The 25,699-nt window shown below is 35.4% G+C and overlaps 1 protein-coding gene across 3 annotated transcripts in view; it reads left to right on the top strand.

The window, feature by feature from the left end:
- Positions 1-25,699, top strand: part of LOC121303072 (aminopeptidase O (putative)) — a 72,314-nt gene that overhangs the window by 43,593 nt on the left and 3,022 nt on the right. For 2 of the 3 annotated variants that reach the window (XM_041233499.1, XM_041233492.1), the window contains exons 14-16: positions 13,579-13,695; positions 19,042-19,128; positions 21,004-21,154. In XM_041233499.1, the coding sequence (XP_041089433.1) occupies positions 13,579-13,695; positions 19,042-19,128; positions 21,004-21,144 (345 nt within the window). In that variant the 3' untranslated portion in view covers positions 21,145-21,154. The remainder of the gene's footprint in view (positions 1-13,578; positions 13,696-19,041; positions 19,129-21,003; positions 21,155-25,699) is intronic. The other variant, XM_041233509.1, reaches the window with a different exon arrangement.

The raw sequence follows: 25,699 nt of genomic DNA, 5'->3' as shown, positions 1-25,699 counted from the left end.
CACTTGACCGGCTGATGACATCCGCTCAGGTCGAGATTATTCTTTTAATGTTGAGTGTTGGCATTGTGTTCCATTACCCCATGTGTAGTGTTAAAACTGAAAACGTATTGACGTTCATAATAACGTTTGAACACAGATGTAATGCTACAAAGAGAAAATGTGTTAAAGCATTTATTTATTTATCTATTTTATTTATTTATTTATTGCATTTGGTCCACACATTTAGAAGGGTCTTTACATCAAAAAATGTCATTGGATTACTGTTGGATTACAGAACAAAGCTGCAGTATGTTCTGTAAGAGAAGTAAGGCCTGCGGTGTTTTAAGTAAAAGGTGTACAGGTGTAGATGTCTTTACAAACAGCAAAGTGTATGTGCCCTTTGTCTGCCCCAATCCACATGTTTGTTTATTTTGAATAGCATCTGTTAAACAGCATGACAGTGTTTCCAGAGAAACAGCCTTGATATTAAATAACTAAAATGTTTTAAATGAATGGACTATTGACAGTGAAACAATAAATTAACTTGTGGTTTGGTTAAACAGCTCTGGTGTTGATAGATGAAGAGGTAATTAAAGTACAAGTCACCCCCCCCCCCACCCCACCCCCCGGTTTAATCAGAATCCCCCGTAATCAAACATATGTCATTGTGACATTTAAACAGAACTGCAGGTTCACTGCTTTCATTCAAAACGCTTTGCTTTTTCAGCTGTCCTCAGATAATAATATCACTCAGGCTAGATATACTGTACAGTAATCACCACTTCTTAGATGCATATTCATTAATAATACTAAGCAGCTTAAGAAAATGGAGTCTGCAGACTTTGCTTCAAATAGTGTTGATGGGTTAGGGTCTCACTGGAGGAAACATGACACTGCTACTGCTAAATATGCAGAGATCTTGCTCTTGTATTTCAGTCAGCTGTAGGCAGTGTGAGTCATACAAGTGTTAGATAAAATTCCATAACAATCAATGCAAACCCAAATTCATCACCTTTAATATGTAAGGTGTAGGGCCACCATGGGCAGCCCATGACAGCACAGTCAGGGTTATACATTTGAAGTGGTTTTAAATAAAAGTAAAGTTAGTGCTGGAGTAAATTCTTTAAAATGATAGTGTTCAGGAATTTGAAGGGATTACCTATAAAAATCTTAAGTCCTTGGATGTATTGAGAGTCACCTTTTTTTTTGTTGTCCAGGTGTGTTCACTCATACCTGATTTACAAGGCCATAAATTAACCTTCTTTTAAGAATTTGCAGTGATACCAAGGTACTGTTGGAGATCTGTGGCCCTAAAATTACAAAACTCCTTAACTAAAATATATACTTAAAGAACATAATGTTCAGACTTATTAATAACAATTAGCTAGAATAATTACAGTACTATTGTATTGTAGGTTTTTTTTCGTTCGTTATTTTTTCATTTGCTTCTATTGCTTGGAAGTTAAGAACATAAGAAAGTTTACAAACGAGAGGAGACCATTCGGCCCATCTTGCTCATTTGGTTGTGAGTAGCTTATTGATCCCAGAATCTCATCAAGCAGCTTCTTGAAGGATCCTGGGGTGTCAGCTTCAACAACATTACTGGGGAGTTGGTTCCAGACCCTCACTATTCTCTGTGTAAAAAAGTGCCTTCCATTTTCTGTTCTGAATGCCCCTTTGGCTAATCTCCATTTGTGACCCCTGGTCCTTGTTTCTTTTTTCAGGTCAAAAAAGTAGGTCCCCTAGGTCTTTCATAGATTCCTTCTTTAATTTCAGTATCTCCCATATGATATTTATAATGCATATTTTTATTTCCTGCGTGCAGTACCTTACACTTTTCTCTGTTAAATGTCATTTGCCATGTGTCTGCCCAGTTCTGAATCTTGTCTAGATCATTTTGAATGACCTTTGCTGCTGCAACAGTGTTTGCCACTCCTCCTATTTTTGTGTCATCTGCAAATTTAACAAGTTTGCTTACTATACCAGAATCTAAATCATTAATGTAGATTAGAAATAGCAGAGGACCTAATACTGATCCCTGTGGTACTCCACTGGTTACCTCACTCCATTCTGAGGTTTCTCCTCTAATCAGTACTTTCTGTTTTCTACATGTTAACCACTCCCTAATCCATGTACATGTGTTTGTTAGGTTCACCTTAGATGTCATTACATACCTATCATGTATGATGTGTTTTTTTTATCATAATTCTTTTTTTGTGTTTAGATATAAAAAATATATAAATAAAATATACTAGTCTGTTGCTGGCATAACTGATAACTTATCACATGTTCTCATATGCTTTGATGATTTTCCCCATTACATAAATACATAAAGAAATCTCTAGCCTATAAAGCACTATTAAAGTATCTATACAGATCCTAAATCAGTGTGTCTGTGTGTATAGTCTGCATTTACTTACTGTTCAAATTCAGATTGCAAATACTGCATTAATAAGTTAGTTCCTTAGCTTGTACTCTTAATGTGGTACTACGATATGCATATGAACAATAAGTTCTAGAAATAATACATCAGTTGAAATAAAAAAATAAAATAAAATGTATACAGCATTTTTGTTGTGAGGGGACTAGGATTCCATTGTATTTTGTGTTTGACCAGTGAAGGCTTTTTTTCTGTTGAGAATGTCTCTAATGATATTTGATTGTAGTGAAATTAACCAAATGAGAAGGAAACACCTTTAAGTAGTGACTACCTGTGGGGGTGAGTGTGTCTTTTATAATAATTCACAAGGCTCATTTTGGTGTAGCTAGTTATAGTAATGGAATATCCATATTTGTTTGAACAAATGAAGTATATCAATATGTGAAAAATGTAATTTAACAGATTTTTCTAATCACGAAAAAAAAAGGTGGCACCGAACTTGTAATAAATCCCAGCCACAATCAGTCACTGCTCATAGTGCATACCACTGTATGTTTTAATGTGCCCAATTCCATGTGCCACCGCAGCCTGTTGACATAACAGCTTCATCAGCCTAGTCTCATTACTATTGTGCTGCTTTAAGACATATTGGGTCAATTGCAACGAACTAGCTAGTACGGTACTATCTCGGGATCATCCCCAGCTGCGTACTAACTTAATACCAATTGCAACGAAAAAAGAATTAAAACAAAGTTAAGTTGGAGACTAGCTGATCCCCAGCTTCAGTACAATACCAAGGATTATGGTTTGTTTTGGTGTGGTTCCAAACAGGAACTGAAAGGGCTGGAGCTCAAAATCTGGCATGGTACAGCCTACTAATATGTAGAATTGGCTACTAAAAGCACACTTTGACACAAGTATACATATAGCCTGTTATATATAACTTAAAAATATATTACTCATATATTAAATATTGCAATTCCGTTCCATGTGGGTAATACATAATTACTGTACGGCTTTAAATATATTCTCAATTATTTTATGATATTTGTAATAAATCATTTCAGCCATAGTTGTAATATTTTGCCACTGGATCATGTTTCCCGCTGTGGAAGTGATTTAGGAGTATCGTTTTCCATATTGTTATAATGTCACGAAACTCATTCCAACGCTACACAAATATATTGCAGTGCCAGCAATGATATCCCTTATATAAAAAAATAATAATATGCAAGTAAATATCTCTTTCATATGTAAAATATATGTACACAGTATGGATTTGTGATTATGAACTGTTCAGCTACAAAAGTTGTCAATACATTTTAGGATTTTTCACAGTTGTTTCACTTAGTACGGTACTATAAATCATTAGTCTATACTAGAAAGGGTTAGACTAACAGTCTTGTACTTAGTATCCTATAGAACAGGGCTACTCAACCCTGGTCCTGGAGGGCCACTGTCCCTCCTAGTTTTTGTTCCTTATTAGAGGCAATTAATCAATTTAGTGAACAGTTAGAACAAAAACCAGGAGGGACAGCGGCCCTCCAGGACCACGGTTGAGTAGCCCTGCTCTAGAGGGCAGCAGCAGTTATTTTGGGTTAGTTGCAAATGAGATAATTTTAAGTACACAGCTGGGGACTATCTTGAGCTGCCAAGTTTGTTGCAATTGGTATTAACTTGCGTACTAGTTTAGTATGTAGCTCTGTACTAACCACGGGATTAGTACAGGGTTACTACACTGCTTTCAGTTCGTTGCAATTGACCCAATGTGCCTAGTGTTTGCCTAATTTAATCAATAATGCAAAGCATTGACTCATCTAATAAAACAAATGTGTCTTTAATTCATTGTTTCAAGGTGTTTGCAGTAATTGGAAAGACTACATTTTAAGTCTGAAACAGCTAGTTAAATTTATTTATTTATTTTTTTTTTTAATTATTTTAGAATTATCCCAGTTCTTTCCAATCATAAGTGAAAAACAACACCAATTACTGTTGTTTTTTTTTTTTTTTTTTTTTAATTAACACAGTCATTTAAACACATTACCAGTTATATGAACATAGGGATATGTATCAGAATCGCAAAACCACACTGAGAAGAAAATAAAAATAAAAATGACTCATTGTCTTGTGAACAGTTGCAAAGTGTGGAAGACAGCAGTCATGCTCATCAAAGCTCAGCCTGTGGAGTTTCCCAGAAACACATCAATAAACATTCTTTTTGACGCACATATACAAAAAAACTAAAAGCCTTCCCAACATTCAGCTTTCAGACTTAATACAAATGTGTCAATAACAGTGTCTTGCTTTTAAAGGAGGGTACAAAAAGAGCAAGAGTTAATAACTGGATCTACAAAGCACAGGAATGTTGTGTCCCATGCTGCATAAAGCCATCCACTGGTATAGCAAAGCTATACTGTCTCTGCTTTGATTTCTACAAGAGATTTTTGGCCAGGAAAGTCCATTCAGATGTTATTCTCATTTAAAACTTTCACCTGGTAGTAAGTTAAATGTTTACAGAATAATCGGCTACTATACTGCAGTTTTAAATACAAATACAAGCGTGAAAATATCATCTATTTTCCATATTTCAATAGCTAGCTCCTAAAGTCACAAACTCTTTTAACAGGCAATTGTCTTTGACATACTCACGTTTAAGCATAAAAAGGCTATGCAATTAATTAATTAAAAATAAATAAAAATGACATTTATCTCTTTTAAAGTCACTGTTATTAAAACCAACAATGAGAACTTACTAAAAGTAACAGATAATGCAAGGCATATTCAGCAGCAGTACTGTTTTGTTCCTTAGAAACAAAATATTAAATGCATAAATTAATGTACAGCTATGGACAAAAGTTTAGCATCAGCTAGAATTTTTATATATATATATATATATATATATATATATATATATATATATATATATATATATATATATATATATATATCATACCATGTTAGTACAATTGTAGTACAGTATTTAATGTTAGATTTTAAAGTGTCACATTTTTTCAGTTTTTCATGAAGTATATGGAAAACTACAAAGCAGCATGCAATTAAATATGTTAATGTAACATTATTCGGCAGGTTTCATTCGACACATGAAGCAAAATTAGTTCATTCCACAGGGTGAACATTTGGCCATACCTGTAAGTCTTATGTTTACTGGCTCACACACAAGGCAGTGCTGTGTAAAATCAAACCTAATTCAGTCTGTTTTATTATACAGCATTCCTCTTGCTTCAGTTGTATTTCAGGCTAGTTTTTTTTTTTTTTGACATCAAACCCAAATATATTGTTATACCAACGGTGACAGACTAATGACACTTGAACTATGTTCTGGGTAAATGCCAGAGAACACACAGTTTATTACTGACTGGACTAGTGTGAAAGCTCTAATGTGCCTGTAGGTCTAGCCATGTACTTGTAATTTGTACTTCTGTTTGTTAGATTCATTCAGCTCATTATCCACTTGGCTTAAATTACTTTTCAGGCTTGTTTTGCGAGTTAAATTTAGAGGCAGAATACTCACATTTCTGTTGCCGTTGTCAGTTGTCAGCACACAGGGTAAGTCTTAAAGTTTATGGGTGAGCGTGCTTTAGGTAAAACGTCAGTAATTAAATACCACTGAGTTATTCTGTATAGGGGTGGAGCAGGGTTAGACCTGCTGCAGGATTGGCCTTTTGGATAAAAGATGGTGCACATGATTTGGTGTACCTACAGTATATGAGCTCAGCACACAGGTGTCTGCAGATAAGGCACATTCCAGATTACACTGAATCCTGACTCCAAGCTCCCATTACAGGTAAGTAAAAGAGCTCAATTTTTAGTCGTTTTTTACTTTGGACTTACAGAAGTATTTAGAATACTATATTTACAAAGCTTTTTGTCATTATACATATTTATGAGTTGAAAGGGATATGATAAGTGCTCACTGTTCATTGATTTGTGTTTTTTCATGTTCACTTGTGAAGTCATTGAAATAAAACAGTATGTTTGTCAATTTCAGGTTCTATTTTTATTTTAAGGCTGTTTCCCTTGGAACAAAGATAAGTAAATAATGACATCAAATAATTTTTACTATATTTTTGGGTCACGCTTTATTTTAAGGGCTGTTTTTTTGTTTATTAACAAACAGTTAATAAACATGTTAATGTACATTATTTATTTTCTGTTAACTGTTGGTTAATAGTATATAATATGCCAGTTAAAACTGCAAACACCAGAGCCCTATGGATGATCAATCAAACACCAGAGCCGTATGGATGATCAATACCCAGTCGTGAAATAAAGCATGACTTATTTTTGTCAATCGACAATTGTCACATCAGTAAGATGATGAGAACTGTAGTTTTTAATGGATAAATATGTTTTTAAAGTTTTTGATGCATAAATGTGTTATGTGCATCTGCAGTGTAACATCTTCTAGAAAAGATAAATGGTTTGTGTTTGCCACTTAGAATCAACTGTACCATTATTTAATTGTATAAGGTCAAAAACAGATGTTATAGTCATGCTTTGTGTAATTATGAATGTTTTGTATTTTCCTTTGGCTCATAAATTACTTATTTTGCATGCCCCTAAAACTGGGCTTTTTCAAGAGAAGAGGAATTTTTAACACAGCTTAATAAGGGATTTCCAGTCCACTGTTAGTATAAATGCCATTTCATCTCACATCCTTGTATTCTATTAGCAAGTGAAGCCCAAAAAGCATTGTAGCCACACCATGCCCATGTGATGTAATATTTCATATCTCATCACAAACCCATGGAAATCAAATAACAATTCCAGGATACAGAGGACCGCACAAGGACTTTTATAATTGTACTGTTACTTAGCGTACTTGACGTTTGATCAGAGTTATTCCTGGAGCCTTTGCAGTTGCTCCATGAATTCCATTCCACACACTTGCCATTCCTCAGCTCTCAGGTGCAAGTCTCAGCAGGGAACCTACAAACGTTAGTAGAATGTGGCACAAATTTGGATCTCTATGTTGCTTTTGCTATTAAATTAAGTGATGGATATTCTACCAGATGTTGCTAAAACGCAGCTAAATTTAAGTTGTACGTCATGAATTGAAATAAGATAGCAATGTTACAATTAGTAGAGTATAAATAGCTGTTTTATTTTTTCTTCCCTGGCAACTGGTATTTCATATAAAAAGTTTTGTGAACCAAATGATTACTCTTTCTCATAGAAGTCAGTGGGAACAGCCACTTATCCTGACAGATCATCGGTGTGTTTTATTTACATGCATATTCACATTCAGTGAGTCTGTGCTCTTACCTTTTCAGTATAGTATCTTATCAGGTCTGTTTTAAAGACAGTTTATATTCAGGTCATCTTTTCTTTTTGGATATATTCCTAATAGTTAAGACTGCAGGTGGTATATTGAAAGTGTACATGATGATTTGTAAATCTTTTTTAAAGGAATCTACCACCTTTGAAAGACATGCATATTTTCTTTCCCAGGTAATTTGACCCTTGATTCTAGCAGTTCAGTCTCAGATGACACAAACCTGTAAGAGTTGTTACACAACAGGAACCTGACCAGACCTGTATTCTGAAACACCTGGTCTATAATTGCTCCCATATGAACTCTCCTAAACTTTTAATGATGTGATCATTTATGACATGAACATGCCAAGCAGAATGATTTATGAAAGTTAATTAACAGCCAATTGTTGGACTGGTAAATTATTATTTTTTTGTATAACTAAGGCCTCATACCCTGAAAGCTGCCTTCACTCTAGTATTGCAAACACATTTGAAGCTTGGAATGTTTGAATACAAGGATGCTGCAATAGGTACTGTATGAAGATAAGTATGGTACATCAACAATGTGAAACTTCACCATGTTTTATAGAGTCAGATTTCAGAGGTCTTGCTGAAGTTAGCTGTGATCTGCAGCACCGTCAAGCTTCCCTGGAATCTAATTATCCTTGTGGTTAAAGATATTTGGATTTTTGTGTTTGGATGTCTTGTGATAATTTCATTGGAGCGATTCCTCTTCAGTTACAGACCACTGTGTTTTTTATGCTACCAAAGTAGGAACACTGCATGTAGAAGTGCTCCTGTTGCTTAATCTTGCAGTTGGTCTGCCAAAGACTTACAGGGCCGGCATTGAGAAATGTGTCATAGCTGTCAGTGATGTGTGAATGGATCCTGCATGGCTGGATTTTACAGTTTGTTTTTTATGACAAGAGCTTGCCATTATCAGAATAGACAGTACAGGATCCCCACGGTGCCACTGGGGATTGTGTTTCAGTGCCTTCTTAGTTTGGGAAGAATAAAGAGCCGCACAGAGATTGTTCTGATGCCAAGCACTCTGCTCATCAGTAAAGTTGCCTGTATTTTAGTTTACAAGTTATACATTAATACAGGGTATAGGTATTGTGGACAGTTATCAATTGTATAATGATGAGATACTAAGTTTTATGTAGGATCCTCAGTTTAATTAAAAAAAAAATAAAAAAATAATCAGCCCTATCATTAAGATTTTGTCTTTGTTTTTTTCTTTCCATGGCTAAAATGTCTGTCTTTTCTTGTAGTTCTGATGTTTTTTTTTTGTTTATTTTTTTTACATCATACAGATACAACTTGGTACAAAGAGTTATTGAGAATCAGAATTTGTTTGTCACATTTTCATATTTATATGTGCATACATTGGAAATAGGGCATGGGGATCTACAGATTTTTTTTTTTTTAATATTTCCAGACATGGTAGGAGACTTATGTTTCTAACAGATGAAGAAATACAGCAGTACAGTAACAAAAAGTGGATCTGTGTTTGTTTACCTACAGTATGTATACCTATCAAATCTGTTTTGTAGAGTGAATGTATTACTAACCAGTTATTTTTAATATCACTCATTCCAATGATTGTCCACATAGTTATGTTGTTGTCCGTCTGTCATGTGTTGTCTTCACAGTGTTACTTGAGTACATTTTCACAAAAAAAAAAAAAAAAACCTTAAACTTGGTAGAAAGTCAGATAGAACCTGGGTCCAGAACTGTGTTGAAAAGCAGTTTCATTACAAGTGGCTCTAATTTACTGTCAGTAAAACACTCAGAGCGGCCATCGATTTCTTAGTTGAAGCTTACCTAAATATTTCCAAAAAGGAAAGCCAGTGTCAAATGATGTAAAATGTCTACCTAAAATATTTTGCCATTGTCATTGGTCATGCTGCTGGACATTCAAGGTGGGAGCGGTTCATATGTTTACAAGCTATCTGGGGCAGGCGATGTAGAGAAAGGCATGCTGGGTAGATTGATACATTAATAACATTTTAGATTAGGGTTAACTGTTTGTATAACTACTTTGAAGACTGAAGAAATAAATCCTGTAAAAGATTCATACCATACCAGATATGGTCAGTGGTAGTTGATGGTCAAAAGGTACAAGGGTATTTTTCTGTATGAATTATACATTTTCCACTTGTAACAAATTCCATTTTGTGTGTGTGTTTTTTTAGCAACTTGTTTTATGGTCATAATGAATATATAGATCAGTCTACATTGAAGTTAAAATTGTTTGTGAACATTTCCTGTTTTTCTAAGTGTCATTATGAAACTGTTTCTTTAATGACGTAGTCTAGAAGTGCTTCCCAGAAAATACAAAAACGCAAAACTGTGGTGAGTTCAAAGCAAAATGTTGAAATTACAGTAAAATGACAGCAAGTGCTGACTTCATAAATATAATAATGCTACACATAACTATGTATTAAGAGTATAGGAATAGTTTGGTAGTATTCACATCTATATTGTATTAGTTTAATGAAAAAATGTTTGTTTTGTTTAAATGGATGAATTCTCTCTGTAATGAAATGCAATGTGTTTGTTATCCAAATAAAAAAAGGTATCTGTAACTGCAAAAAAGCAACTGGAATGTTTAGTTTTTCAGCAGGCTGTTTGGACTGTGTTATAAATGAGGAAAATTGTAGCCGGAACAAGTTTTTCCAAGGCCCAGGCATCGGAGTCAAAAGAATGTTTGTTCTGTTGCACCCTCAAAACAATTGACGTTCCCGGAGGTAAATTGACCATACAAGTCAGTTTACGACATAGAAATTAGTTTCCTTTTTGGAAGGCTTTCTGAAAAGGATGGTGTGGCCCCATAAATCCTTTAATTTGGAGCTGTAGCAATGCTTTCTTATGTGGTTTAATGAGAAGCCTCTCCCTCCTTTTAAACACAAGCACCCAGTATCAAGGCTTGCATTCTACCAAACAGGTCTTGGCTTAGCACAACAGTATAAAGAGCAGATGAAAGGGAATTTCTGTCTTTTTTGGAGATGACCTTTCACCGGAGAAACCAGCACTGTGGTACAACATCTAAATGCCTTCTGTGTATAATTCCTAAAGGTCAAATTAGTCTAATTCAGTTTGGACCTATTGAAGTAGTGCCAGCTGCTTTCTGTATTTGAGACTTTTTTTATTTTAGCTGCAATTCTTTCTAACCACTTAAATGCAGTAAATAGTTCCTGCTTTAGTAATGTAGACAAATATAGCAGAGGACGGATGCATTTCTGGTAGGGAGAGACTTCCTTAACAGTTCTTAACCATTTTTGGGAAGAATCTAACTATGTGTGAGAAAGCGAGCGAGCGAGTGGGGGAGAGAGTCAGAGAAGGAAGTGGTGTATTTGAGGTAGTAGCTGTAAATTGAAGTGAGATCATATGTATTACTCCCATTGACCTGCTTTTAGACTTCAGCCAGGATAAAAGGAAATGGCATCAGGGAGGAAGCATGCATCATTTAGGCACAGATGCCAGTGTGATAATAGAGTAATAATAGAAATCACGCCACTGTCAGTCGGCCGCTGCATCAGTTTCCCCTCAGAGCTGTCTGTCAGTACGGGATTGGGCAGCCAGGGTGTTCAGCATACCAGCTGTACTTCTTTAGAGTGATTTGTGTCCTGTCTGGGGATGATGAAGTGCATTTCTGTGTCAGGTTTCATGACGACGAAAGGTCAGTAGCGATTTGTTTCAGTGATGTTTTGTTTTTGCCTTGATTAAATGGAAAAAAACCAGCTTTAATTGTACTGTGATAGTAGTGTGAGAAATGGACTGTAAGTTATCATTCAGACCTGAACCGTGTCGGTATTACAAAGGAAAAAGGTTTTTTGGGGGCGAGGGTTCCTTTCTGTATTTGTACATAAAATTGATTTCAATGTTTTGGTTGTGAGAAAAAAAAAAAAAAGCATTTAAAAACATAGAACTTAAAATCTATAGGAACTTGGCACTTTCTCACTTTGAAACGAAGGGCAGGTCATGTATTACAGCTGTGTTTAGATGTCCAATGGAAGCCGTGAGTTTACTTATGATGTTTCATTTTCACACAGATGTGAACAAGCTACAGTTGGCTTTGACCTAGTAATTAGAAATTGTAAAGGTCAGTGTTTTAAGTGTGAAATGTTTAAAAAAAAATCTGTGACCATCTGTAGTTGAGTGTCAGTGACTGAAAATTTAGTCTTGGAAAGAATAAATATGATCTAATAAGCTGTACTCTGTACTGTCCTGGTATTAAAACATGCCCAGAGGCAACAGGTTATGCGGCACAGATATATTGAGGGCATTACAGTTATGGCAATTGTACATTGGCTCGACCCGCTTCGTCTTACAATATTTTAAAGACATTTTACATTTTTCTTCACGAAGAAATTCAGCAGTGAAAGATTAACAAAAAAAAGAAATATATTTTCCTTCTGCATATCTTCTTGACAGACATAAACACTACAATAACTCTTCAATGGCAGCCAGATTGTTTTTTTGTTTTTTTTAATAATATCCTTTGTATCTGAATAGCTATATGAAGATGCAATGCTAGGTAAGCCACAAGGATATTTAATTAATAAAATTTTAAATAACTGGTTTCTTTCTCTGGCTTAGTTTCACATTTAGTAGTTTTGGATCTAATTGTCTGATGCTGCCTTGTGTGCACAGACAGATAGATTGTTTTATGCTATCTCCAGTTATCGAAGCTATGTATTATATAAAATTATTTGTTTGCACTCCTTGCTGTGCCCATCAATGGATAGGGTAACAGGAAAACATTGGGTATAATGGATCTGTCCACCTGCCTGTATATCCTAAAGATTCAATTAGAATGTATTCATTCTTTTTTATGTATCAGAAATCAACCATTGTTTTTGAGCACTAAGGAGTTTGGTAATGCAGTATATCTAAAACCAGCAGGATCATTTTTATTTATATTTCAGCTGATCATTAACAAGCAGCAGCGCTGTGAAAGAGAGGTTGTTTGCCATTGCCGACAGAGAGTACATTTATTAAAAAGCTTGACTTCTGTCCAGAACAACAGCAGTTTAATCGATGATCACCACAGGTAGATTTTTCCGGTGAAAAAACAGCCATTGAGTTTTCTGCTATCTCCTTTATTAGGCCTCTTTGATTTATGTCTGCACCCCAATAACTTTGAACAGTGCAAACCTGAAGAAATAACAGTACAATCTCAAAACACCATTAGGCAGCACATTTATCTATTGATCCCTGTGAGAGGCTGGCAGTTCTGTTTTTAATGTAAATCTTTGAGGAAAAGCTTGTCACAGATCCCTTCTAGGTGCATCACAATAAGGGAGTGAAGGAGAAACTGTTTCTTATCAGAGCTTAATTAGAAGGTGGCTGTGTGTATTGTACGCACAGGCTTGGATCAACCATGGCTGTAGTCTCAACTTGCACAAATGAAAAAAATGAATTGGATTGTGTATTGTCCACTGTAAGCTCACACCTGGCTGAAACAGGCTGGAGTTAGTTTAATATTTGTAAATGTCAACTATAAACAAAAGTTCAGCTAAAGTATTGTACCAGAGGACATGGATGTGTTCTGTAGGCTTGGACGGAACAATTACACACGTTGTATTTTTGCATTTTCAAGCAACTTCAACACGTGTTTTGCAAATGCAGGACAGACAACAGATATGCTAAGTTTATCAGTATATTTCAATAAAAATCTATTATGTTTGGTCTTGTCTAAATATAGGGTATACAAGTACTAGGATAGAAAGTCTCCCAGTCAAGAGTTATTTTAATATGTTAACTGTTTAAAATTAGGTTTCAGGGATTCCAGTTAAAAAGTATTCACATGTTTCAAATATGCCATCATGCTGTAATTACAAAGAGCAACCTAGACATGGTGTCTTGTGTCTTTTGGTTTTAATGACTCCACAGGCTTGGCCTTGTTTCTCAGGGGATGCTGTTTGTTTCCTCAGGTTCTCCCAGACCAGCTGGTCCTGCTTCTGGAGCTCCTATTGGAGGAGGAGTCGCTCAGTGTGGGGACACTGCGGTGGCTGGAGAGGAGATACAGCCTCTGTGAGCAGGATGCTGAGGTAACTGAACTGTCCCTCTGAGACCTCAACCAGAGGCACTAATCCAACAGCTGGGAATGCTTCTGTAATCCTCCAAGAAGAGGGCATTTAGAAAAAGAAAAGAGGCAGGAGGTAGTAAAACTGAAGCAACAATACCAGACACAGTGGGAAATACTAAATATTACCACAACAAGACGACGGCCAGGGTCTCCTGTGGCAAACTGACATTGTCTGTATTAAATGTCAGATCATTTATGGCACGTGCATTTTGTTTAACTTTTATTGGAATTTATTAGAACTTTTCCCTGAGTTGTGTAGGGATATTTGGGATATGTGTGGTTTGAATTGATCCCATTAGACAGTGAAAGTATTTTTTCCTCTGTAAATAAGTACTTGTATTTCTATTTTTGTATTCATATTTTTTAAAAAGCTTACAAGGCTAATCGTAACAGTCACTTTAAACATGAAAGACAGAGTAAACGGAGGGGATAAGGTTAAAAGCGCAGACCTTTAAACAAACATTTAGAACATTTTGATGATGGGATTGTAGAACCGTGTTAGTGGGTTACAGCCTGGAAACATGAAATCCTGTTGATAGGGAAAGATAATTCATTTCATTCCTTTCATTTGAACATGTCCCCATAATAAAAATCCACCCACAGAGGCATGTTTGCTCTATCATGTTACTTAGGTATGATATTGGATCATAAGTAACCCTATTGATTTCCACAGAGCAAAGGTATTGAAGCTTTTGTTTTGTCTGTGTGGTCTTGGAAAAGACAGAGAAAGGAAATAGACGCCATACCACTTACAGCTGTTTTGAAAAGTGATAAACACACCTACTGTATGCTGCAGCTAACCACTGCTGCATCAGCGTTGTTGTTTTGTTAGATCTAAAAATGAAATGGAACAAAAAAAAAAACTACTTTAGCATTTCCCTAAGAACATGCACTATTAATGGCAGTGTGCATATACAGTGGCAGGGATGGAAATAAGACCCATTGCATAGCAGTTTGATCCATTCCTGGTTTTACTAAAAGTTTAATAAGACCCACCTAAGTGTGTTACCTATACACTGTAGCTAATGTATGAAAACCTGGAATGGGTGAAACTGCTATGCAACAGGAGTCTTATTTCCATCCCTGTATGCACCACTATTTATTTGACCTTACCAAGAATACTAACTATGTCTAGAATGTGACTACCTCTAACTGGGAACAGCAAAAAATAACCATTGTAAACACAGGCGTTTTACATGAAGTAAATGTATCAACTGTGCTGAATTTCACTGGGAGATTACCAAAGTACCTACTTTGCTAACCCAATTTATTTATCAGTGTTTTTTCTTTTTTTTTTTTTTTTTTTTTTAAGTATAATAGGCTCAATTATACATTACTTGGATTGTTTTAAGGATATTTTATACAAATGCACAAAGGGTTAACAGTACTTAAAAATGGAATTAACTAATATCAAATAGTTAATAAAGGTAGTTAATAACAATGTAGAATATCTCTAATGTGGCCAGTATAAAAATTACCAGTAAGGGTGCGTGCCAGTAATTAAAAGTACAATGGAAAATATCCATCAAAATCAGTGTTTCTGGGGTAAGAATAACTGGCCGCATTTATAAATTCCACTTTGCTTAGGATTGCAGAGAGACTGCCCCAAAGATAAAATATGATTGTGACTTATCTATAAGTGCAGAAACAGTAATACATGAGTATTAGGAACACACCTCATGGGATTATAATGAGATAAATAAAACAAATTAAAAATTTAAAAATTAAAATTCATAGGGTATAAATAATTCCTTTAAATAATATTTACTGCTGGTGTTACTCCTCAGTGCTTTCAGCATATAGTCTTTAATTCAAGTGAGACCTAATAATTGTACCCTTCAGAATCTGGAGCATTAACATCCTGTCTTATTAACATCCGGCTTTAAAAGTGATAATTTGGCAGCGTTTTTATCATGGATAGTGTTTCATATACTTTTTAGTGCCTTTGATTCTTTTTGAGAGAGGAAATTCCATGGAAAACATAAACACCCAAGCTAACATAAGCTGGTTACAGCTTGGTTTTAAACTGCATTAAGTGCTGTAGAGCAATGTAATGCAAAGCATAAATGAATAATTCAAGAACATTCTTAAATTTGTATCTACTTAGTCTGGTATATTGATTGTAATGGGACTTTTTTTTATCAGCATCTTAACACAAATTTGTTAGTGGTTAAGTTAAGGCCCAATGTGTTAAGTTGTATTACCGTAATTGTAACAATATAAAGTGCACCTCTTCTATAGTGCTCCAATATCATGTTTTTTTTTTTTTTTTTAGTATGCTTTTTGGAATTGTAAGCAGCAGTCAAGTTCACAAAGGCAGCTGGAAGATACATTCTATCATGGGTATACTGTACTGCACAGCCTAGTGACATTTGAAGTCTAAATTATACGACTTTGGTAGTATATTAAGAACATGTTTGTTTGTCTACAGATCTGACATTTCAATAATTCCAAATTTGTATTTTAAGAGCAAAACCTCTTATCTAGTTTAGGTTTATATTCAACAACAGTCAGAAGTGAGTAGAAGTTGGGCTTCGATTAGGATAGTCATAATGGTACTACCTGTATATAGCAATCAAGTTGGATTGTTAACATTTTATTATCATGCTTTATGAGCCAAAGGCGGTAAATGATGGTATTTCTTGTGACAAAGCCATAAAGTACAAGATGGACACACCTTGTGATTGTCAATGCAAATAATAGAGTAAATGCTTCAATGATTTCCTGTAGCGTGTGCCTATTGTGCTTTTTTAAAAATAATGTTTTCACAGTATCCCTTACTAAATGTTAGGATTGTTTGCATAATAATGGTAAAGGAGCAAGAGGTCTTGTACTGTTTAAGTATGTGAAAAAAAAACATTGTTATTTTTAGTTTGTTGATTAATACCGGGGTTACATACTGTGTGACCCATTTTGCATGCATTACTTTAATTGTGTTCAGATTAAACAAAATGTTGTTTTTGTCTGAGATGATAATGTAATGTTGTTAATGGCAGTTTCACAATGCACTCTCTTTAGAATGTCTTGTTTAATGTGTTGTGTGACTCTCAAGTACTCAATAATGAAAGTGTTTTTGTTTGAATAGTGGAATTAAACTGAAGCTGAATTAACTTGGTATCACATTGACCAGAATAATACATAACATTGGTGGTCTGTTTTCACTAACGTTCACAGACCATGATTAGCACTAAACTTGGATTGCCTAATGTTACTTTAGTTAAAATACAGTGATCCAAAAGGCCTACTAATCTAGGTCTGTGAAACTATCTGTAAATGTTTTACATTTGGTAAAGCAACATGGTTCCAAACATTACAATATTCTAATACATGGATTGTGACAATAGTTGCAGCATGGCCTATGCCAGGAAAATCCCAAACCTTGACTTGAATATTGTGATGGTGATGAGTATCGCATAAAGGCATTGAAAATGATTTGTGTAAATGTATTGCAAAGTAGCTTTTTGCACTACTTCCCACCGGTATATTGTGGTTGAGTGTTAAGCACATGGTAACATACTGTATTTTTATAGAGATTTTTCCCTCTGAAAGTGATCATATTTCCATGTATAACCCTGTGTATAAACATCAGAGAATGAAAAGGCATCAGCTATTACATTGAATCCCAGCTTCCGGCAGCTGTTGCAAAAAGGCAATATTATTTTGTGTTTGCAGGTGTTTGTTTTGATAATATTTATGACAGCTATATGGCTAATCTATTATCACTTCAGCTTTATTGCCGGGGACACAGAGTGGTGTGATCAGATGGCTGTTGAACCCCTGGTTTATGAACTAAAGCCCTGCAAAGTGCCGAGGCGTATTGGATTACAGTCATTGTGTTTAGACAATAACGCTATCTGTGTTCGGTGACGGCTTTGACAAAAGTGCAGTGCCTCCCACCAAGGATTAATCACGTTCTTATAAATTACATTTTCCATTTCTGAGCCCCCCTACCCCCTGTACACTGTAGCAGAGGCATTATGAATTCATTTTCCTCAGTTTCAGCCCTACCTGTCCTCAAACTATGTGTTTTTTTGTTTTTTTTAAATAAATTCTGTATTTAATTATTGAAGCTATTCTGGATTTAATCCACTAAAAACATCAGACCACTCCAGTACTGTTGGAAAGATCATTCACGATTACAATCCTCCCTCCTTGGAGTGGAATCTGAAGCTGCAGATTGAGTTCTGATCTTGTATGTGCCAGGGTTGATAATAATAACTCAATGATTGGCATTCACTGGGGACCAAGCATCGCTAGCTTCATCTGAGCAAGTGTAAAATACATACTTTAGATGCCTTTAAACAATGTAATCTATGAATAAGACTGTAACTGATTTCATTTACTTTTTTCTGGTTTTAGTTGTTTTTTTTCATATAAACACTAATCTAGATCTGTGGTTGTTTAAATTCACAAAACAATTTGGAGTTTACATTTCATTCGAATACAGCTAATGTTACGATAACATTAGCGCGCTGATTTGGCAAGAAATAAGATCCTCAGGTATTACAAAATGATCATTATGGATCGCTTGATATCGAACACACACACTTAACAATATTCTATGTATTTACTGTAAATACTATGTAGAAAGTCTGTTGGATTGTAACAGAGAACAAATGATGTTGCACTGAATACAAGAAGAAATCCTATTTTCATTTTTTCTTTTGTTGTAGCTTGAGTTTTGTAATTGGCAACATAATCAGCTGTCTCATAGGAGCCCAGTCAGTGTGGGATTGATGGTGGTTAGTGCACTGAATATAAAGTCCTGCTATGGATTGTGTTAACACTGGTTCATTTTACTGTGCTGCTGACAGCTTCATGAGAGAGAACAGCAGCTCAAGAAATGGAACTTTGAAATGAGTGGAATCCAACTTGCGTTGATGTTTTATTATTTCTATGTTCATATCAGCAGTTGTAACTGGTTGCGAGTCTATCTATCTGTCTATCTATCATACACATCTATTTGTGCAAAGGCTAACATTACCTGTAAAATCAGGTCTTGAACTTTTAACAAGTCTAATATGAAATAATTAACTTTATCAACAATACTGAATTTATTGTGATTGACCGTTCGTTTTTTTATCATGACCTACATATATCAGTCCCATGGGTTTTAAGGATGAAAATATCAGTTGTCCACAGGTTTTATTGCTACATTTACTATAAATATTATTCTGAATGGAAACCCACAGCAAAGCTTGTTTTAAAGATTGTTTGTGGAGGAAACAGTACCTGCTTTCAGGTAGCTAAATGTTTATTGTTTGTTTGTTTTGTTGAAAATTCCAATGAAAGAAACGTATTTTCCCAGGTGCGGCATCGTTGGTGTGAGCTTGTTGTCAAACACAAACACACTGCTGCATATAAAGATGTGGAGCAGTTTCTGAAGAAAGACCAGGTAGGATTCCTGTTTTTATTATTTATTTTTAGTTTTGCCTTTGGAATTTCAGGCTTCTGTTTCATGAAAATTGGAAGTTGTTTCTAAAAGTTACTTAGTATTGACAGGTTAGAAATATCAATTGAAAACCAAAATAGAAAATGAGTCATTTCTGTCTCGGTGAGAAGCTGGTTTCAATTTTATCAAAAAATAGAGAACAAGATAGGAAACAGAGTGTCCTTGACAGATAAAATAGCAGATTGAATTATGATTGTTCATATACCAATCTCAATTTATTGCTTCTTTTTCTGGATTTTGGATGTGAAAAAACATCAAAAAAGCAAAACTAAAAATTCATGTTTACATTCAAAGAGGAGTCAAACTATCCAAGAATGGCAGTACATTTACTATTAGATGAAAGGTATAATTTTAAATCAGTAAATAGTAATCACTAATCAGTAATCACTGTGCACAGTAGCATATGGAAATGAGTGTACAGTGTTTAAAACTATGCACTTCCCTGTGTTTACTTTAATAAAAGTTTACTGCAATAAACTGATCTAAAAGCATGGTGTGGCACAAGAAAGCATGGTAAGGCGCATGCAACAATAGTGAATTACTGGGAACTATGTTAAAGAAAAATTAATGCATTGTATAAAGGTCATGTCACAAATAATTGACACAACAATGCATCCCAAATATGAAATGAAACATTTCAGTTTGATTGAAGGTGACAAGTAGCACCTTCAGGTGCTTATAGGTGACAGGACCTTAAACATGAGAAAAGCATAAAATGACTTGCTTTGCTGTTCATTTCTGATATGACTTCTGAAGGTGTTTTTGTCATCCTGAATCTTGTCAGAAAGATTTAATAATGCTGCAAAAGAAAAGCCAGAACATGCATTAACTGAAACAGAATAATTGGGCAATTAGCGTACTTTTTCAAAACACTAAGTAATCCACCCAGATCAACACATTTTAAGTGAAGCATCCAGCACATTCCTGTGTGGTTACAAACTGTAGTATATGGAGAACTTCAATGTGGTTTGTAGTTCAGTATGTTAACGTAACATTTCATGAAACAAAATGAGTGAATTCTATATATAGGGTGATACAAAACGTTTGGCCATAGCTGTACACCCTGTGATAATCCACAGCTGAGCATTTTAAAGGGAAGAGGAGCACACAGGATTGCATCAACCACCCATGCTTGTCTTTTTCCCAGGATTATTTGTAAAATTAGGTGGCTGATGCAGTCATGGTGGATTCCCAGGTACTGCATTATGCTCTAAAAAAACACAAGAAGTGAAGACCTTGCTGCAGTTGCAGGTTACCTCAAGTGGTGGGGATTTCCCTAAGTTAACTGCTTCATTTTCATTTTATCTCTTGAGTTTCTGTCAATCGACTGATTTACATTGTAGATACTTTTGTTTTCTAATTGCTCCTCAATACATGCTGGGTTTATAAGAGTCTTCTCTTAAAGACACCTCTGTTTGAGCTGTCAAGCCATTTCAGCCACCAAAGTTACATGTGTTACCAAGCAACACAACCTTGACGACGTGGCTGACCCTGGGAAATCTCCATCTGGACTGGTCAGGCATCATCTGCCCAGTAGGGATCACACTGAGGTGAACTGTCCCCAGTCGATTTTCCTACCTGTTTTTGATTGAAGCTACTGTGGTTGCATACTGTTGTGTACTGTCTGTTTTCTTGCCATATTTACATTTGCAGCTCTTTTCTGAAACGTGTTTAATGTGTCTTAGCTGCTGTCTGCTTGCTGTCTTGGAAAGAGCAGTCAGATAGGATGACATAGAAAGCATTACAAGACTGTGTTTTCATTGTAGCATTGTTTTCTGAGGACTCTAACAAGACATTGGTGTGTGCTATGTTTTAAAGGCAATGGGCGTCTACCTGTATGGAGAGCTGATGGTTCACGAGGATGCTAGGCAGCAGGGGCTGGCCAAAAGCTGCTTTAGAGCTGTTCATGAAGAAATGGACCCGACCTCTAAGAAAGTGGTGGAGGAGATGATCTTATAAATGTGTAGAGGTATGTTTATTTGTGAAGAGTTCTATATTTAGTTACAGCGTAGGGATAGCACAGCTGATGGCAATTTCCTATTCAACTACATAAGTGTGCCAGACTACAATGAGTGTCTGGCACACTAATGTAGTTAGTGTAGTTAATTACCGCAGTGTTTTTACCAGATGGTCATGTGGTATTGGGCATGTGAGACAGTATTAAATATTGTACTTCCTTGGTGACTTGTATGTCCATCAGCCACAGTGAAACTATGTAGTCTTTGTATACAGCATGTGACTAAAGGGCTTTAAAACGTCTACTACTGGCTTAATGCTTTTTGGCTCATTTTGATCAGTTGTACCATTTAGTGGTTGTTGTGGTTTTACATTAAGCAATAAATAGTCATATATTATCACTTATATCCATGTAGTCTTATTGGTTTTGAATGAATAACCCTTAATGCTACCCTTACAGAAATGTACTGCAGTATTTAGATTGTTGTTTTCTAATGTCATAATATTATGATAGTACTTTTTCTGTAGGAATAACGAATCTCCTGGTGTTTTGCACATGCATGTTGAACGCATAATCAATTAGCTTTTTTATGAAGATCTCTCCCAGTACAGCATACCTCAGATTTTTTCCTAATGAAATAAGTGTTTTCTAACAGGCTGTTCTTATAACATTGACAATGCTTTCCAAATTCAAACTTCTTCCTTGGAAAACCTCTGTCAATAGTTCAGCTGATGTGAAAGACTGGACTAACATGAAGACAGGCAAGTGTTTAGAAAAACAATGCAAGGGTGATTTGCAGAGGTGTGACTTTATATTTACTGTCTGAAGGATGTAGTGACTGTCTAAAAGATGTATTCATCCATTTTGTGGATTCTGGTTTATATAATGTCCTTTATGACTGCCTGTATATTAGTGCAGGGACAAATATCAGAATATCCAAACTGACATTTTTTTTTACATGTGTTCAAAGGTAAAAAATAAATTAAATAACTATCTGTGTGAGATTTGCATATATACATAAGATGAAAATGATATTAAGTAGCAAATTCCTTTAAACTATGCTAACGTGTACTTTACATCCTTATTGAAGACAGCTTGAAAAAAAGTTTTGTTTAAGTTATTTTTAAAATCCATAGTAGTTGCTTTGTGGTTTAACAGGAGGCTTTCAAATCTATGTTGTTAGGAATTTGGAACATGTGGAACCTCAAACAAATGTAAAAGAAAGGGTCAGCAAGTTGTATAAAGAATCCACTCAAAAATCAAACCCTTATTTTACTTCATCTTCGGGAATTGTTTGCACTAACTCCACTGCTCTGTTTCTGCCAGTGTCAGCTGGATTAAAGTGTTTATTCTGAAACTCCACTTGTGAACTGCACTGTCATCACAAGACACATTTTAGGGAGTTTGGGCATTAGTTAAGCAGAAATAGTTCTAGGGAAAGGAGAAATGCAAAGCATATATGTATGTCTGTGGTGTTTCCAAAATATCTTTTACTGCAGTTGTATTTTCTTCTTTAGTCGTATTATTAGTGGGGTTTGATTTTAAGTAGAGTAGTCCTCGATTAACGTCTTTTCTGAACTTCCCCAGCTTTCCAAAGCAAAATAACAAAAATGTATTCTTCATTAAACAAATATGTTTGGGTCATGACAAACCTTTATTACTTTTTATTTTATTTTATCAAATAAATTGTCTGAAAAAGTTTATTTGCAACCTTGCTACTGTTTGTAGATCAAACAGCATTATGAAGAATGTGTTTGTGTGTGAATGGTACAGTAATGGCAGGAATTATTTCATTTTTTGGGATCATTGCCCAATCCTGGAACCATGGTTAATGAGGGAAATTTCCCTTGTTCATCTGAGCATAGTGAATTTGGGGAGAGAAGATCTGCAGGTTTCCTTTCATGTTATGGCTGTGTGGGTTCCTGGCATGCTGATTTGTGACTTAAGATAAAATCACATTGCCAGGGATTACCACACAACCACGGCCTTGGCGGCTGTTATGGAAACCAGAGGCACAAAAAGAGCTAAAAACTGATTGATCTGCAAAAGGCTCTCTCACAATCCTCCAGATGATGTTTCTTTGTGCCGCCATGGACCTGACTTCTCTTACAAGGTGCAGAGCTTAGCTGATTGGTGAACAGTGATTTATCTCCTCTTTGTTCACAGTGGCTAAGTTCTGCACCTGAAGAGAGGGTGAGAATTGAACAAGGCCACTGCTCTGAGAAAATGAGGCAGCTGTTGCAATGAAAGTGGTGCTGGCGTGGGTCATTAATGTGCTTTCTCTTGAATTTGTTCAGATATTCAATCTGAAAGTCTGACTGTAAAGGGAAAACATTAAGAAGGCAACTAGAGAATAACAATGAACCTGAGCTGCATTTAAGTACAGTTTACTGTTGTTGAATTCTATAGGTAAACAATCAAATGTCCTTAATGTTGTGTACATGTTTTTGTTCGGGTATTCAGGTGCCTTAGTGTTTAGTTTTAGCTTTCTGATCTTTGCAGTTACAAAGTATTAAGTTTACCACCCTTTCTAAATTACACCCAAGAGCTATGTAATCAAACCAACCTGAGATCCAAAACTAGGTAGTCTTGGTACACTGGTGGTGTTGCCTTTTAACAGCAATTTTGAACCTACTTATATTTTCATTTTCATTTTATTTAAATTGTATTAAGTGTTTTAAAAATGAATACAGTGGTAGTAAATACACATAATGGGGGTTTATTGTCTGGTAAAATAACATCTTTTTTTTTTTTTTTACTGAATTTACTTTATACACACATTGTCATATCAGTTTATATTGAAATATACCACTGATTTGATCTACAGTATGAAGTATTTCAATATTTCGTTTACACTACAATACAACATTTTGGCATTGACATCGGTGCTGCAAAATGAAGGAATTAATTTGTCTAAAAAACAATCCTGTAATTTATGTTCCAGACTTGTACAGTGTAGTGAGAGTCCAGATTGATATACAATAGGAAAGACAATATGGTGCCATATATGGGAGTACATTTGTGAGGACACTTGACACTTAATTTAATGTATTGTGAAGAAAGGTTATTAGGCAGGGATTGAAAGCACTGGAAACTGATTCCTAGAGTGATCGTATGCCGGATAATCACAGTGCTCTAGTGGTAATCTAGCAATACTGTCATTGAAAGACAACCCACATTTACAATCTTTGTAATTCAACCATGATATCGTTTTCTGTCACAGTACTTTCCTTTATTGTGTATAACCTACTTATATATTGTGAACAATCCAAAGCATTGGTACTGTATTATGTGTAGGTAAAGTGTTCAAATAGTACAGTATATTCCTCGGGCTATAAATCCTCTTAACACATGCTGGCTGTCCCTTTGTTTTTGTATTAAATTATACAGTATGAACGCTGCGGTGATGTGCCTCATCTAATCTCTGTGAAGAATGCAAGAAATATAAAAGCAGCACCTATTATTATTTTTTTTTAATGTTTTTTTATAGTGATTCATGACAGTGGAAAGGAAGTACTGGAGAAATAAATAAAAACTAATAATAAGTTCTTTGAACTAACAGCAAAAAGCCTGCCGAAACTGGCATAAATAATACATATCACTTTTATTTACTGTTTATAGAGACAGTGATGCTTTCATTTTAACTCCAGTGTTTCTATGCCTAATCTAAATGGACTATAGCATAATAAAATCAAACATTTGTATGAAAACAGTGCGCTCAAATATGATCTGATATCCGCACGCCTGGCGGTGTTGTTCGACAAGAGATGAAGCCAAGTGTCGTTAAACAGTTTAGGGCTGCGGTTTTTGGACCATATTTGAAAACCCTGGAGTGTGTTGTTGTGCTTATAAAATTGCACCCCCACCCTTCTAAAAGTGAATTGGTTGGTAAGTGAACCAGGCCTGGAACAGGTTAGAACATTTCTTAGCCAATGAGATTGCTCCCTATATACTTGCCATTATATAACTGCAAATAATCAAGACCCAATTTAATACAATCAGTAGGGTAAAAAAAAGAAATAAAAAATCAGAGTCATTCTTGTATTGACCATCTCTGCCATAAAAAGTTGTGTTTTTTTTTTTTTTTTTTTTTTAAATAACCAGATATAACCTATTAATTCTCAGGCTGCAAAAATGTTTCCTGTCTACACATTTTCCTTCAGTTGCTGCAATGGCCCAACACTACTGAACGCTGCCTGCACTGTGGAGTGATAATGGGCCTGACCTCCTGTGCCTACTGAGCTGATAACAGTTCTAATTTTACACACTGGCTCAGTTCAGCAGGAACAGGAGTCTGGCCCTAAAGCAGGAAGTCAAGGCAGCAGAGGAGGGTTATTGTTCAGCCATGCCATTGTAACATGAATGTATCTTTGTTAGCAGAGTATATCCGGTATGCATTACTGGAAAGCATCAAGAAAAGTGTAACTGTAATAAAACAAGTTGGTTATCAAATACAGGAAGTGGACTTACAGTGATGGTCCATTGTACTGAAAAGATCTTGTTTTTGTCAGTGGGTAACTACAGGATTATTCAGAATTTGAAACAACACATCTTCAA

The sequence above is a fragment of the Polyodon spathula genome, chromosome 2 (genome assembly GCF_017654505.1).
Source record: "Polyodon spathula isolate WHYD16114869_AA chromosome 2, ASM1765450v1, whole genome shotgun sequence".
Classification (NCBI taxonomy): domain Eukaryota; kingdom Metazoa; phylum Chordata; class Actinopteri; order Acipenseriformes; family Polyodontidae; genus Polyodon; species Polyodon spathula.
This window is presented reverse-complemented; position numbering and strand designations above follow the sequence as displayed.